At 34.3% G+C, this 16,136-nt stretch overlaps 1 protein-coding gene across 1 annotated transcript in view; it reads left to right on the top strand.

Annotated features, from left to right (window-relative positions):
- The window catches only part of LOC126967968 (DDB1- and CUL4-associated factor 8), a 29,910-nt gene extending 15,224 nt beyond the window's left edge, over positions 1-14,686 (top strand). The window contains exons 8-11 of the mRNA XM_050812697.1: positions 2,832-2,971; positions 5,090-5,285; positions 6,327-6,446; positions 10,808-14,686. Of these exons, the coding sequence (XP_050668654.1) occupies positions 2,832-2,971; positions 5,090-5,285; positions 6,327-6,446; positions 10,808-10,966 (615 nt within the window). The 3' untranslated portion in view covers positions 10,967-14,686. The remainder of the gene's footprint in view (positions 1-2,831; positions 2,972-5,089; positions 5,286-6,326; positions 6,447-10,807) is intronic.
- The last annotated feature ends 1,450 nt before the right edge of the window (positions 14,687-16,136 follow it).

The following is a 16,136-nucleotide window of genomic DNA, read 5'->3' as shown; positions in this document are numbered from 1 at the left end:
TCTCTTTCAACACCAAAGGGATCACAGGAGCGTTACTGTTTTTAAAGTACCCAAATCGTATCGTCCTAGAAATACCGCGCTTATATACATATTCAATTGATCAATACCTCCCTACATCCTCAGCCTTGGTGAGCTCTGTTTCAATGAAGAAAGTACACATATTTTTTTTGTTTTTAGTTTTTCGTATTATCTATAGAAAATGTATAAATTGTGTTTAAAAAATATTTCGATACTTCAACTAGTTTCCGAGATATTGTGTTGTAAACATATTTATATATATTAAATAACATAGTTGAGTTCCGACCGGCCCGTGCTTATAAGTCAACACTCGCGAGTACTGCGCGTTCCAGTTCGAGTAAATATTATTTGAAATGTTTAAAGTAAATATAAGAAAGTCATGTTTTGCGTCGAAATGTAATAGCACAATCACTGAATAAGGAAAAAATATATTTTATTTTCTTGTATAGGTACTTACGGTATAATAATCAGCTTCATAATTAAGAAGACCAGGAAAACGTTGTTTTGTCATATAAATTAATAAAAAATTGCAAATGATCTCGTCTCAGACCTACCGAATATACAATAAAATTTCATTAAAATCGATCAAGCCGTTTCAGAGGAGTATGGCAACTAACATTGTGATACGAGAATTTCATATATACAGGATGGTGTTTTGCGTAATGGGCGGTGATGGCCAAGTCAGAAACTACGAGACTTAGAGAAAAGTTCACGACTTTTCTCTAAGCTCTAGGAGTCATGCCCTCGATTTATAAGAAACCAATATCTAAGTAATAAGCTTTTTAAAATTTCTTGAACTTTTGACGGAAACCGACCCAAATGATTATTCAAAAAAATTACACTTGTACCTATTATTGAACCATTAGAGTGTTGCTGATTGGGAAATTCAGTTTTAGTAATACCAACAATAACCACACTGTTACCATCGAAATATGTGTTTATCTTTCATATTGTTTCATGTATCAGAATTGTACCTAGCATAAGTTTATATAAATGTGTAATATATGTTATGTTGCTGATCCAAATAAATAAATAAATTACCCAAAATGGCGGCTACTTTTGACACTAACATTGTTATAATGCAAATAACTATTTATCTATTTGATACTGGATTCTGGACTCGGTAAGGACTTGAAGTTTAACTTTGTCGATTACTTATCTATCAAGGATAAATAACGTCTTTTTCTTTATCTCTGAAATAGTGCGACAACTACCGGTTGATGTTTTTAAAATTAATTAAAAAACAAAACAATAGCAATTTTCAACAAAGGTTTATCATAAAATTCGATATGGTAACACAATTTTTTAAAGGTCGCGGTAGGTTCTATCGTAACTTGCTGCAGTTGGTACTATCCTGCGAGTCGCCTGATGAGTCCCGTCTGGCGATCTGGATGCGGTGCTCTTCCAAGTGCTGCGACACGCCTGCAGTGGGAAACGCTCGAAGTGGAGTGACGTCCCCAAGAAACACAAACACCAAATCAGGCTCAAACCTGGAATTATAAACCAACGATTGGCGGCCCATTTTTACATTAAGCTCCTTTTTATCTTCCCGCTTGCAAATTTTCAAAAATCGGATCATCAGATCTCAACGTTTTAAGGTCTCAGGAAGCTTCTCTAACTATTCCCGCGATGGTTTCCGTACTTCTGTATGTATGTGTGTGTGTGTGTTGCGTGTTAGGATCAACCGTTTTCCTAATTTTTTTTTCAGAATACGGAACCCTCATGCCTAGTATAATAATCGCACAAAGGAGGAGAGATACCTCCTTGGTGCTTAGTGGCGAAACTGTCGACGTGGCAAAGCAGAACGAAGTATACAAATTATAACAAAAGCAAGCACTATATTATAATCAATTAAAAACATTACTAAACTAATTATATTACAAACACGTTGAGATCAATAATATGTTTGCATGGAAAGCTGTAATCGATGTGATTTCTATTTTTTAAAACAACTAACTCTGGTATCGAATGTTCTACAGCTAAGTTATATTAAAATAAGACTTATGTGCTATTCAATACTCACCCTAGAGCGGTATTCATCAAACACCAGTGGGAGGCTCCTTTTGCACAGGATGCCTGCTAGATTATGGGTACCACAGCGGCGCCCATTTCTGCCGTGGAGCAGTCATGTGTAAACATTATTGTGTTTCGATCTGAAGGGCGCCGTAGCTACTGAAATTACTGGGCAAATGAAACTTAATATCTTGTCTCAAGGTGGCGAGTGCATTTGAAGCACCGCTCATAATTTTTGAGTTCTTTAAGAATCCTGACCGGCACTGCATTGTAATGGGCAAGGCGTATCAGTTACCGTCAACTGTACTCCCTGCTCGTCTCGTCGCTTATCTTCATAAAAAGAACACACAAAAGTTTACTATTAGTCTTATTTTTAGTAATTATTTATAACAACGAGTAAAAATCCATATATGTCGTCAGGCCGCGGAAACAAACTGTTATCCCCCCACCTTTACACGGCGTCGTTTGCGTGCCTGTTCACTCATGAACCGTCTCACTCTCACTTATTATTCCGTTTAAATACCACCACTTTAGATTATACATTCGTTGTTTCGTTCCGTTACATTAGGCACTTATTTTTGATTGGTTACCAAAACACTGCCTGTAATAATGTTAACCATAAAATGGAGTTAGGGAAAATGGCGCCACCATTTGTAAATTCCTATTTATCTCATACACCTAACCATTCGTGAAATATATTTTTTTTTCCACACTATCCCTTGTATTTGTTTCAACATTAGTACAAGACCTCGCCGACTTGGAATTTCTTGTTAAAACATCATTATTATTTCTGTTTACAGGGTATAGGTTCGCCGAAGATGGTGTCCCATATGATGCACCTCACTAGCGCCGTGTACAGTCACGACGGCTCCGAGATCCTGGGCTCATACAACGATGAAGACATCTATCTCTTCGACGCTCGAACCGACGTATACGAAAAGTAATACTCTACTTCTGTTGCAGGAAAATTTACATTTTGATGTTTTTTTTTTTATGAAAATAAGGGACGAGATGAGCAGGACGTTCAGATTCTTGAAAAACCCCAAAATTTCTGAGTGGCACTACAATTGCGCTCGTCACCTTGAGACATTAGATGTTAAGTCTCATTTGCCCATTAATTTCACTAGTTACTACTTCAGGCCTAAACACAATTATGCTTACACATTACTGCTTTACGGCAGAAATAGGCGCACTTGTGGTACCCATAATCTAGCCGCCATCCTATGCAAAGGAACCTCCCACTTTTTAATTTTACAATTCTTTTTATATATACACTTATACTAGTGCGCATTTACGTAAATGCGTATATCCACATCACTATGTTTATCTTTTCTTTTAAAATTTATAAAATTTTGAGTTCAGTTGGAACTAGGATTGGATAAATATTTAGATATTATAAGTATAGGAGTTAGGAAGTTCATAATATCTGTGTTAGGAATATACGTCCCAATGTTTGCTGAGAACTTTCGGAACGTTTGTTATCATTTTTAAGTTATTAAAATAATCTCTCCATGTTTGTATAGCATTAGTATCTTTTCTTTTACTATTTTTATTTTTTCTTTAATTCATAGAATGTTATTTGTTCATATAATAATAATATTAACACACTCTTACACAAATTATCTTGCCTTAAACTAGACATAGCCTGTACTATGGGTGCAAGACAACGATTCATCATATAAATGACTGCACCTACCGGGATTCGAACCCGGGATCTCTATCTCAATAGGCAGGGACACTAACCACTGGAACTAGGAACTGTCATATATATATATATATATATACTAGCTGACCCGGCAAACGTTTTGCCATATAAAGTATAATTCACGCGATAGTTTTATAAGTAATAAAATATTGCCTATATTATAGCCTGTACATCATTTTGTTCTATTGTCAATAGTTTTTGCAGCGCACGCAAAAATAGGTTTTCGATTTTACACCTTGTGTTACAAAATACCTATTTTATTACGGATCCCTAATTTTGAAAAAAAAAAACATATATAGCCTTCCTCGATAAATGGACTACCCAACACTGAAAGAATCATTCAAATCGGACCAGTAGTACCAGAGATTAGCGCGTTCAAACAAACAAACAAACACTGCAGCTTTATAATATTAGTATAGATATGTATATATACATTTATGTATTGTAAAAATTTTGGTTACTTGTAGCGCGTCGGCGAAAAATGATGAGTGAATTTTACAACTGCATAAGTTTTCTACGACATCTTGAAGTTTGCCTTTAAATCGCCCTTTAGTATATTATGAAATGATATCTACATTCAATGTATAATAAGAATCTTACTAAAAAAATTGTAATAGTTTACCGTATCTTAACCTACTGACAGATTTTTATTTAATGTTACACTTTGAAGTTAATCCGTTAAATTCTAGTTAGTATAGTGTTAAGTGGGATCTACTTTCAGTATATTAAGTCCTGTTTCTATATACACAAAAAAAAGTGTGTATGTACTTATGTGTGCACGCAAGAATTTATACCTCTTTGGCCTAACAAAGCAAAAATCCTTAAAATTATTTATTCCTCGTGCTACTATTATTACTACTATTCTACGTTTGAAGAAAGAACAATATTGTATGTATGTATGTGTAGTATGTTTGTTGCATCATTTTACATATTATATTGTAATTGAAATGATTTGTAAATCAATGGAAATGTAAATATTGATATAAAAGAGTGGCAATGAGTTTCTTTAAAAAAAATATTTTATTGACATTCATAAGTGTCGTTTCCGTGACCTACATGAATAAAGTTATTTTGATTTGATTTGTAAAAATCTTGCAACGATGGTTTTGACAATTAATTGTTAAATAACGAATACGGCTGTACGGCTTGAACCCTTTGCCTATCCTAATAATGGACGAAGAAACCAAAAAAAAATAAAATAACGAATGCCGCAAACGTCACAAAATTTTAGGAACCAACTTCACCCTGTTACTTTTGTGTTACACTGATGCGCGCGCATCTTAAAATTTCACTCTCATCATTTCATAACGCGCCTAAAGAAGTATAACTTCAATTCTTATTGTTTTAATGCAGACATTCAATGGGCGATAAATGCGGGTATTCGCATAAATACAGCGGGCACAGGAATAGTGCGACGTACAAGGGCGTATCGTTCTTCGGTGCCAACAGCGAGTACGTCGTATCGGGTTCCGACTGCTCGCACATCTTCATATGGGAGAAGCACTCGGAGGCCATCGTGCAGTGGGTGAAGGGAGACACTAGTGGCGTGGTGAGTCTCAGGTTTTGTCTCCAACTACAGGATCTACTTTACATTTTGATTTGAACAAGACATGCCAAGATTTACGAACTATACGTCACTATTGGCTCAGTTGGAGCGCTCGGACGGAACCCGAGAGTTCGCATGTTGCACGCATCGTTCATAAATTTTGGTTATAATTTAATTTATCCCAAAAGTGAGGGATATCACTTTAAAAATAACAAATTCTTATGTGTAAGCTTAATTGGAAGCATATTCTTCAAGATATGACGACAACTTACAGACCTATGACTAAACACATATAAGGACATATCAGTTGCAGTCTGATAGCGGAACGGCAAAAGTGTGCTTAAAGACAATGTAAACACAGCCCTTAGTCGTGTGTCAACTGTCACTGTCCGCACCAAATCTGAACTGAATAAATGTTTTACATTGCTGCTTATTGAACAAGATAATTTTAAACAACTGGAGTAAATGCGGAAATGTATAGATACAGCAGTCTAAGCTTAACATGGCGGAATTAGTGGCATGTACCATATTTCGGGTTTATTTGTATACGGCTTAATTTTGTCTATTGGTATAGAATATTTAAAGAGAGATCTTAAGTATTATGATAGAAAACTGGTAATAATACGAAGAAAATAATCATAACCTCCAACTTTGATAGTATCATTATAACATATTTTTTAATGACAATAATGTACGCGACGGTCAGGACGTTCAGCTGATGGTAATTTATACGCCCTGCCCATTACAATGCAGTGCCGCTCAGGATTCTAGAAAAACCCAAAAATTCTGAGTGGCAAAGTGGCATCTTATGTCTCAAGGTGACGACACCTTGAGACATAAGATGTTGTCTCATTAGCCCAGTAATTTAACTAGCTACGGCGACCTTCAGATCGAAACACGGTAATGTTTACACATTACTGCTTTGAAATAGGCACCGTTGTGGTACCCATAATCTAGCCGGCATCCTGTGCAAAGGAGTCTCCCACTGGGAAAACTATACATATACTTTTAATTGTCCCAATAACTCAGTGATATAATTTTCAGGTAAACTGTATAGAGGCACATCCAAGGTTCCCAGTACTGGCCACCAGCGGCCTGGACAATGATATTAAGATATGGATGCCACGGAAACAGTGGGACCCTACCTTTGAAGGCTTGGAAAAGGTAATATAATTATGTACTAAAAGGGTAAAATAATTTATTTTATTTATTTATTATAATTTCTATTTAACACTAACATTGCATACAATATGTCAAATTAATAGGCACAACTGAAAAGGGTAGTCATATAGATTAGAAGTACTAGTCGCACAATAATAATGATATTAGTCACACACTATCAAATGTTAAAACCAGTTGAAATATAATAGAACCGAATTGTAATAAAAATATGATAAAAAAATTTAACAAGTCAACATTTTGTCTTCATATTACAATTTCTAAAATACAAGAGTCAGCCTTTGTGAAGTAATACCAATATTAATAATACTTCCGGATTCTACCTCCGCATGAAACGTTACAAATAAGAATGTCATCCCCACCTTCTCGATGGGTGAAGGGTCTTCCACATTGCGGTTTTTAATGAACTTTCTTCATACCACAAAGCTGTGCAATGGGCTTCCTTGTGAGGTACCTTCAAAAAATGCGCGTACACCTTCCTTAAAGGCCTGCAACGCTCCTGTGATTCCTTCGGCGAACAATAGAATGTGGGCGGCAGTGATCACTTAACACCAGGTGACCCGAGTTGTCCGTCGTTTGTTTTTTACGTTTTTAATAAAAAATGACACTTATATTATAAAGAGGTAAGTTTGTATGTTTATAAATTGGCTTGTGTTTATATTTCTTACTTCTTTACGTTCTAAATGAGAGATACTGATACAGATAATAATACTCAAACATAATATTTTTGTTTACATAAAATATTTAGTTAAACTGGTTATTTAAATGTTAAGTTTCTTGAATTAAATAAAATTTGTCTTTTAGACTTAGATATCTTTTCCAGGGTACGGACATCAACATATATTTGTATGACAGCTTTTGTCAAATTTTAAATGTGGTTAAATCCAAAAAACTGAAATCCTTCGGTGGTGAAATATAAATATGCTTATTTAGTTTGTAAATTTCTTCACAACTCTTTGACGCATTTCGGAATGGCCGCAAAAATGTAATTCTTACAAATAAATATATTAAAAAGGAAGTAGTGATATATCATATAATGGCACAGAACACATTGAGACCCACTCTACCAGATCGTAAATGAAAATAGTAAATTATGTTTTACTACACTGGAGGAATTCAGTGGTAGATTAACAGTAGTAATTAGAAATTTTATTGAAGTAGGCGTTACTTTGCGGAAATCCATAATTATCCAAATGATTTGAGTTTTCTTTATTGTTAATAAAGTAGTAATTAGGATAATCTTATTGTTTATTTAGTTATTACTTTTGTTATAAAAATAAATTTTACTAGCTGACCCGGCAAACGTTGTTTTGCCATATAAAGTATAATTCACGCGATAGTTTTATAAGTAATAAAATATTGCCTATATTATAGCCTGTACATCATTTTGTTCTATTGTCAATAGTTTTTGCAGCGCACGCAAAAATAGGTTTTCGATTTCACACCTTGTGTTACAAAATAGCGATTTTATTACGGATCCCTAATTTTGAAAAAAAAAACATAGCCTATAGCCTTCCTCGATAGATGGACTACCCAACACTGAAAGAATCATTCAAATCGGACCAGTAGTACCAGAGATTAGCGCGTTCAAACAAACAAACACTGCAGCTTTATATATTAGTATAGATGAGTATAATAATGAATACGCGGATACTCAGCTTTGGTAATTATATAGTGGTAATTCAGAGCGGACCTGTTTATGATAATACACCAATGACGTTCTATACATGTGGATATATCATTCACAGTCTGATAACGGAACAGCAAAAGTGTGCTTAAACACACTTAAAGCACACTTTTCTCCTTAGTCGTGTGTCAACTGTATGTCTATCAACAAGCCTAAGTGTGCTTTAAAATGTGCTTAAATAATACGTTAACGACTCAAAAAAAAGATGGTGTGACTTATCATCGGTAAGGTTATTTTATTTAAATAAGATTGGTATGCCAAAAGCATAAGTAATTTAACAAAACGAATATCTTTTCATTAAATATGGTATAATTATTGACATGTCCCGAGACAAGACCCGCTTGTCAGACTGGGACAGATGAAAGGGCACAGTCAGAAATGAAAACAATAGAGTCGCTCTTTTTAACAGACTTCAAAAAAGGAGGAGGTTCTCAATGCGTTGGTATGTTTTTTTATGTTTTTTACCTCAGAAGTTACGACTGGGAGAACCGATTTTCATTATTCTTTTATTTGAAATCTGGTGATTCCCGTGTCCCATTGTAATTAATCCCATGCATTGGTCCAGATCTGATAATGGCAACCATGAGAAACCCATAAAAGTGTTAAATTTGCTATAAGGAATATGCACATCAAATTTAGGAATAACTCCATATCGCGCCGACAGATGTCGATAATTATTTTTTTATTGGGAAGGATACTTCAAAGGTAGTTTGGTTAGGATCTGCTTATGGGATCCATGACAAACGGAACTCTTCAATTCTTAGGAGCAAATTAACGATACTAGGCCGAATCTCTTTTATGCTATCATATCTATATATTTATGGATATTTGAGTCACCTACCGTAACGTCGTTATGGTCAAGTAATTGTCGTAGTAAAATATGATGATCAATGGAACTCCTTAACGACTTACAGTAAGGGTGCGATCTGTGGCAGAACTGTCAGTAATAAAATTGCAATGCACTTACGCTCATTGCTGCATTGCAAAATTAAGTAGACCTACACAAATTTTGACAAATTATTAGATAGTGTAGTTCAGATTCACTAAAAAACTAAAAAAAAAATAACAAAAAAACAACCGACTTCAAAAAAACTATTCCAAAACAATAGATATAATATGCACTAAAATGTATTAAAATAATTGCGTATTTTTATACAATCTTATTCTAAATCTAATTCTAGTAATAATTATTGTTATTTTTGGAGTCGGTGTTAGCCAAGGTAGGTCTGTAACTACGTACATACGTAATTTTTAAAGGTCTAATGAACAATGATTAGCAATATTGTATTTTGTTTAATGTGAACGGCTTACAAGAACGTGAACAATTACATACTAGTGCTATTTACACGTTATCACGGAAGATACTCATTTACATCGCAAATATGTAAAAGCTAATATTTTTCAGCTTTCCCGTACACGGGATAGTGAAAGAGAATTGACGCCAGTTGGTAGCAAGAGAGAGATGTGAAGAAATTTACAAACTAAATAAGCATATTTATATTTCACCACTAAAGGATTTCAGTTTTTTGGATTTAACCACATTTAAAATTTGACAAAAGCTGTCATACAAATATATGTTGATGTCCGCTTACACTAGACCAAAAAGATACCCTGGAAAAGATATCTAAGTAAAAAAGACAAATTTTATTTAATTCAAGAAACTTAACATTTAAATAACCAGTTTAACTAAATATTTTATGTAAATAAAAATATTATATTTGAGTATTACTTTCTCTCATTTAGAACGTAAAGGAGTAACAAATATAAACACAAGCCAATAAATAAACATACAAACTTACCTCTTTATAATATAAGTGTAATTTTTTATTAAAAACGTAAAAAGCCTCCGACTGAACTGATATTGATTGGACAATAGGGACAGGCCGACGAACGTAAAACTAATAGCAACCCTCTTTTTCGACTGGGTTTTAAAAAATACCTAACTGCTACTCCACCGATGTCACTGTCCAAATCGGGTTCTAAATTCAAAATAAGCAGCTGAATCTTAAATAGTGTTTACATTGCTGCCTATTGACCAATAATATTTTTAAAAACTGGAGTAAATGCAGAAATGTACAGACATAGCAGTCGAAGGTTATTATGGTGTTATATGTGGCATGGTGCCATATTTTGGCTTTGATCTTGTATGAGGTGCATTGTCTATAAGTATAGAACGTCATTGTTATACACGAATTATGATTATTGGAAGTATGGACTATGTATGGCAAATGACGAATACATCACATTTTGTTATGTTTTTAAAACGATAACCCTAACTTCTGGGACAACTAAAACTGAAACCACAACCTGAGAGTTGAATTAGAAAGTATACAAGATTTTATCAGCGATACGTCACTCGAACGGTTGGCTCAGTTTGAAAGAACTCTCGCACGGAACGCGAGAATTGATCACATGGCTTCTAAATTAATAAATTTCTATCTAACAAGCAAAATTTGTAATATAATGCTGTTCGACGGGTTTTATTGTAACTGCGGGCAGCGACGGCTTCAATGTGTATAGGCTATAAAATGTGGACAAGGCTTTTGTGATAACTCTCGTCTTGCAAGCGTGTGAGCGGCGCTTGTCTAAAACACTTTATATCTAATAATAATATCTTTTTTAAATGTCTCTAATGCATCTTATATTATTGTGTTTCTAGGTGGTCCGCGCAAATAGTATTCCTTCTCGCGAGCCACGCGCTATGTTCAACGACTTCCTGCCATCGTTGTACAACGCCTGGCAGGGTGCCCTTGGGAATGAAGCGCCGGTCTACGGCGGCACCATTGACTTTGACGGCAACGCCTGCACAACCTTCTAGTCCTAACGTATCATCTGTGTGTAGAGCTCTACGTAATGACCATCTAGCGAGGGATTGTACGTTATTGACTAACGGCCGTTCCCAATATACTATCTACAAATAGAGATAAATTACTACCCTCTAGTGTCAGTAATTAGCTGTCAATAATCTGAAGCTGTCCCAATATACTCGATTAGTCATTCTTATCGCCTTATACTGGGACGCGTGAATTGCAAATTCCATACAAACTTCAATCGCTAGTAAGCTATACATCATCCCATTGACAGACAGCATATACGGATAAGGTGAGTTACCATCGATAAGTTTATTGGGACAGAAAAGTCAACGATAGTTACGATTTTTATCTCACAAGTAGGCCACAACCGGAGATGGACTGAATATTGGGAACGGCCGTAAATCAATAAATCTCACTATCATTATGCGTTAATATCTGGACTTATACAACTCCCCAACTATATTGTGCGTTATTATCTAGACCTATATATTTCTCCATCAATATTGTGTTTTATTATCTAGATCTATACATCTCCCCAACTATATATTGTTTTACTATCTAGACCTATATATTTCTCCATCAATATTGTGTTTTATTATCTAGACCTATATATTTCTCCATCAATATTGTGTTTTATTATATAAATCTATACATCTCCCCAACTATATATTGTTTTACTATCTAGATCTATAATCTCTCCATCAATATTGTGTTTTATTATCTAGACCTATACATCTCCCCAACAATATTGTGTTTTATTATCTAGATCTATAACATCTCCCCAACAATATTGTATTTTACTATCTGGATCTATAATCTCTCCATCAATATTGTATTTTATTATCTAGATCTATAACATCTCCCCAACAATATTGTATTTTACTATCTAGATCTATAATCTCTCCATCAATATTGTATTTTATTATCTAGATCTATAACATCTCCCCAACAATATTGTATTTTATTATCTAGATCTATAATCTCTCCATCAATATTGTGTTTTATTATCTAGATCTATAATCTCTCCATCAATATTGTGTTTTATTATCTAGATCTATAACATCTCCCCAACAATATTGTATTTTACTATCTAGATCTATAATCTCTCCAACAATATTGTGTTTTACTATCTAGATCTATAACATCTTCCCAACAATATTGTATTTTACTATCTAGATCTATAATCTCTCCATCAATATTGTATTTTATTATCTAGACCTATATATTTCTCCATCAATATTGTGTATTATATAGAGCTTTACATTTACCTGTCCAAACTGAACGTTATAAGTATCTAGACCTGTAAAACATATGGATACAGTTTACATGGTTATTGTCTTTGTTATAAACAGGTGATGTTGCTATCATCCTCCCCTCCTTTATTATTATAAAACAGTACACAAGACCTGCTTTTGTAATTATTCTGGAGGCTGTATTGCGTGAAATGTCAAGTTGGTCGTAATAGTTTTAACAACACACTTGCGTCGTTCTTAGGGCCATAAACCGAACAATAGCACACACGTGCATAATATTTTTAAACACAAGTGCATAATAGAATTATCGCTACAAAGTTAAGTTAGTACCTAACTGCAGACTATATGAGAGTAAAACGGAGCATTTTCAAAGATTTTTGTGCAACAAGAAAGAGGTTTAATGTCGCTAAAAATCCATTTACATTTTTGGAATAAATGTGCGTCTAATTAATACGAAAAATCATTTATAATTCACAATAATTTGTTATAAAATATATGCATTTTATCACTAAATTTATAATTTTGAAGTAGGCTGTATGGCTATATGTAATGTCAATCATCTTTCATTTGGCGTGTACAAAAAAAAACTTGCGCGCGTTTTTCCATAATTTTGATATTTTGTTTGTATCGCATTTGTTGCTGTGTGGCCATGCTTTTTCCTCGCAAGTGTGTATGATACTCGTTGTTTATTTTATCTATTTATTTCGTTATTTGTCAAACTATATGTCAAAAATTTTAATGATATGATTAAAAATACCAAACATATGTTTGTATCTATCGTATTTTCTATTGTGTATATAGTATCACCCAGGAAACTGTAAACGTAAATATTTATGTGCAGAATTTTCAATTACTTTCGATAACTCTTAAACATAAGGTTTTTAGTTGCTGCTTTATTTTGATTTACTCTATACAATAATTTTTATTTTACGATATGCTAGTTTAAAACGCTTCTTCAAATTCCACGTCTTGTCAATAAACTTATCCAGTTATTACAAGACCAGTGAATACCATTAAGGAAGTAAAATACTTACATAATAGTTTTTTGAAAATGTTAATACATTATTTTTTCGTGATTATACTTAAAATTAAAGTAGTTCTAATTCATAATAATATTTATAAATTTATTGTTTTCACCTAGTGTTTTTCTCATATATTAAATGTTATTGGCAGCATAGATGGTTAGAGATTTTGTGAACCAGGCGCTATCGAATTGTGAAGAGATAATTTGGATTTCACCCTCATACCAGCTATTTCTCTTAACATAACTCAATTCCTTAACTTACCACTCTCTTTTCTTGAAGTGTACATAGAATTAGATATTTGTAAAGAAACTTAAAATATTCAGTGTGAATTGTATGCCTGTGATATATTGGATTATTTTAATGTAGACGTAGAAATTTTGTTTCGAAATATAATAATATTACATTTCTATAGTAGGTATACAATAATTACTAATATGATAATTGATTCCAAGGTTTTGTCTTAGACATGGTTATATAATTTTGTCTTGTCTATAACTTAATCCCGTCTTCTTTGATATTCAAAACGGCTTCATTCAATATTTAACCAATAATTAAAGATTATATTGTCATTTTCATCGGTCAATCCATCTACATCTCAAGCTTTTTCAATCGTACCTATTTTCTAAATCTAAATTTTTAAATGCCGATCTAAATAAATTAATTTGACTTTCCATAGAAAAGATACTAAAGCTCACCTCTGCTGCGAAATATGAATAGTGAAACCGGTGAATGAATGCTGCTGCGACAAGTGTAGTTTTGAGTAGCGGAACTGCTAAGAATCGTCATGCGAAACAGTCATGATATCAATTATATTCTGCCTGATTTAATAATTAATAAAGAATAAGTAGGTCTATTTCTGACAGCTTGAATTGACTTTTTCGTAAATCGACGTTCATTTTATGTAAAAAATATAGTTTTGCTATTTATTTTTGTTGACATCCACAAACAGGAATAAACGCGGCACCCCAACAAAATGGCGGCCGGAGCGCAGAAGTGTGGCAACGTCGGAGCGGATCGACGAAACCGCGCGGGAAAGAGATAATTATAGTCTAATCTATGCGTTATAACAGACAGTTTCGCTTGTCTTACATACATAATCGCTGCGGAGGTGTGCTACGGGCTTCACGCCCAATAAATTGAAATATCAATCTCAATTGTGATTGAATATAGGGAGCGGCCGTAAAAAGCCTTATTACAAGAGCCAAATACAGTGATTCTGTAGATACCACGTTGATGTTGTATATCGGAATATTATTGAACCGTTTCTCACTTCACTCACATGTCATCAAATGTAATAATTGTGAAAATGTTTTTTTTTAATTGTTTCGTGTATAAAGTAATTTTTTATGTTAAAAAGGAATGTAGATCCTTGATTATTGTCGACATAATATTTAGGCTAGTTGGCTTATTATAATAGTAAAATGTTTTCATACATTGTAAAAGGATACTGTGTTTTTTATTTCATATTTCTCACATGAGTTTATTTTTTTGGCACCTTTTTGGCTCAGATAATTGCACAAAACCGCCTTAAAATTTTATTTATGGGACCGACCACATTCTCTTGCACCACCAGAAGAATTACAGTTGCTCTGCCGCCATTTCAGCCGATAGAGGTCCACTGCTGGCGGAAGGTCTCCTCACAAGATCACGACGATCGGTCCTGCGGTGCCTTCATCCAGCCTATGCCGGCGATCTTGACCAGATCGTCGGTCCATTTTGTGTACTACCAACACAGCGTCTTCTGATAAGTGTTTGCCATTCGATGACTTTAATGCCCCAATCATGAAATCCTTCGAGGTGTGTGCAATGTCCACTGCCACTTCAGTTTCGCAATCATCCGGGCTATGTCGATGACTTTGGGTCTCCTCATTTCTGTTTCGATCTCGCAAAGAAACTCCGAGCCATTCTCCATGGCACTCTAAGCGACCATTCTCATCAGGCCAATAATAAGCGACCACGTCTACATTGGTATGTCATCACAAGCAACACAAACTAGTTGAAAACCTTCATCTTCAGAACGCTGCTCATCCGAGTAGGATTCGACTCGTGACCTTTCGCGAAATTCAAGGTAGACGTAGGTACTCGTCAACATTTTCGAGACTACAATTTCAAACTGTTACGGTTCCTTACATATAATTTCCTTTAAAATGACCTACAAAAAACATCGGTGCAATTTACATCATAAAAATAATTATATTTAAATTAATAACGGGTACTTGCGGAAATTTTTTATAGGCCTATATCGCTAATAGATTGCATACTCCCTAAAATTTTAAATTATTTTTATAAAAAAAAAACCACTTACCTGCAGAATCGAGTGGTTGGATTTTAGGCTACTAGTGTTAGGTCGAATCATTGAGTGCTTGCAACGCGCAGCTCTTGAAATCGTCGGGGATCCATTACTCTGAACGACTCGATCCCCTCGCGCTGCATAGGGATGCCGCATTAGTGTCTTGTGGGAGTGTTCCGAAGAGCTGTCTAATCTGATCCCTGCCGCCAAATTCCATCTCCACGCCGCACGCCACATACAAATATTATAACCTCGCAATCTTCATGTTACCCTACAGAGTGGCTTTCAAGGAACTTTCTTCAAATCAATATCAGTTTATATCAAAAATTTGTCACTTTGAATATGCCAACACTTCTGAAACGTTTAGCTTTAATGGGAATAGGCAAAAAACTTGTCGTTGTTGAACTCTATTGATCAGCATTTACAGCTTCACCGTTTTACAAACTATTTCAATTACAATCTATTCATAGATAAGTAATGCAACTAAACATACTCAATGACTCGAGTAAGATAAAAAAAAATGTAAATTAATTTTCAAAAACCCAAGAGCTATTGAGTATACTTAGTAGATGCATAAATCCACATACACTGTAAATAAGTAAGCAAT

Source organism: Leptidea sinapis, chromosome 14 (assembly GCF_905404315.1).
Source record: "Leptidea sinapis chromosome 14, ilLepSina1.1, whole genome shotgun sequence".
NCBI lineage: Eukaryota > Metazoa > Arthropoda > Insecta > Lepidoptera > Pieridae > Leptidea > Leptidea sinapis.
This window is presented reverse-complemented; position numbering and strand designations above follow the sequence as displayed.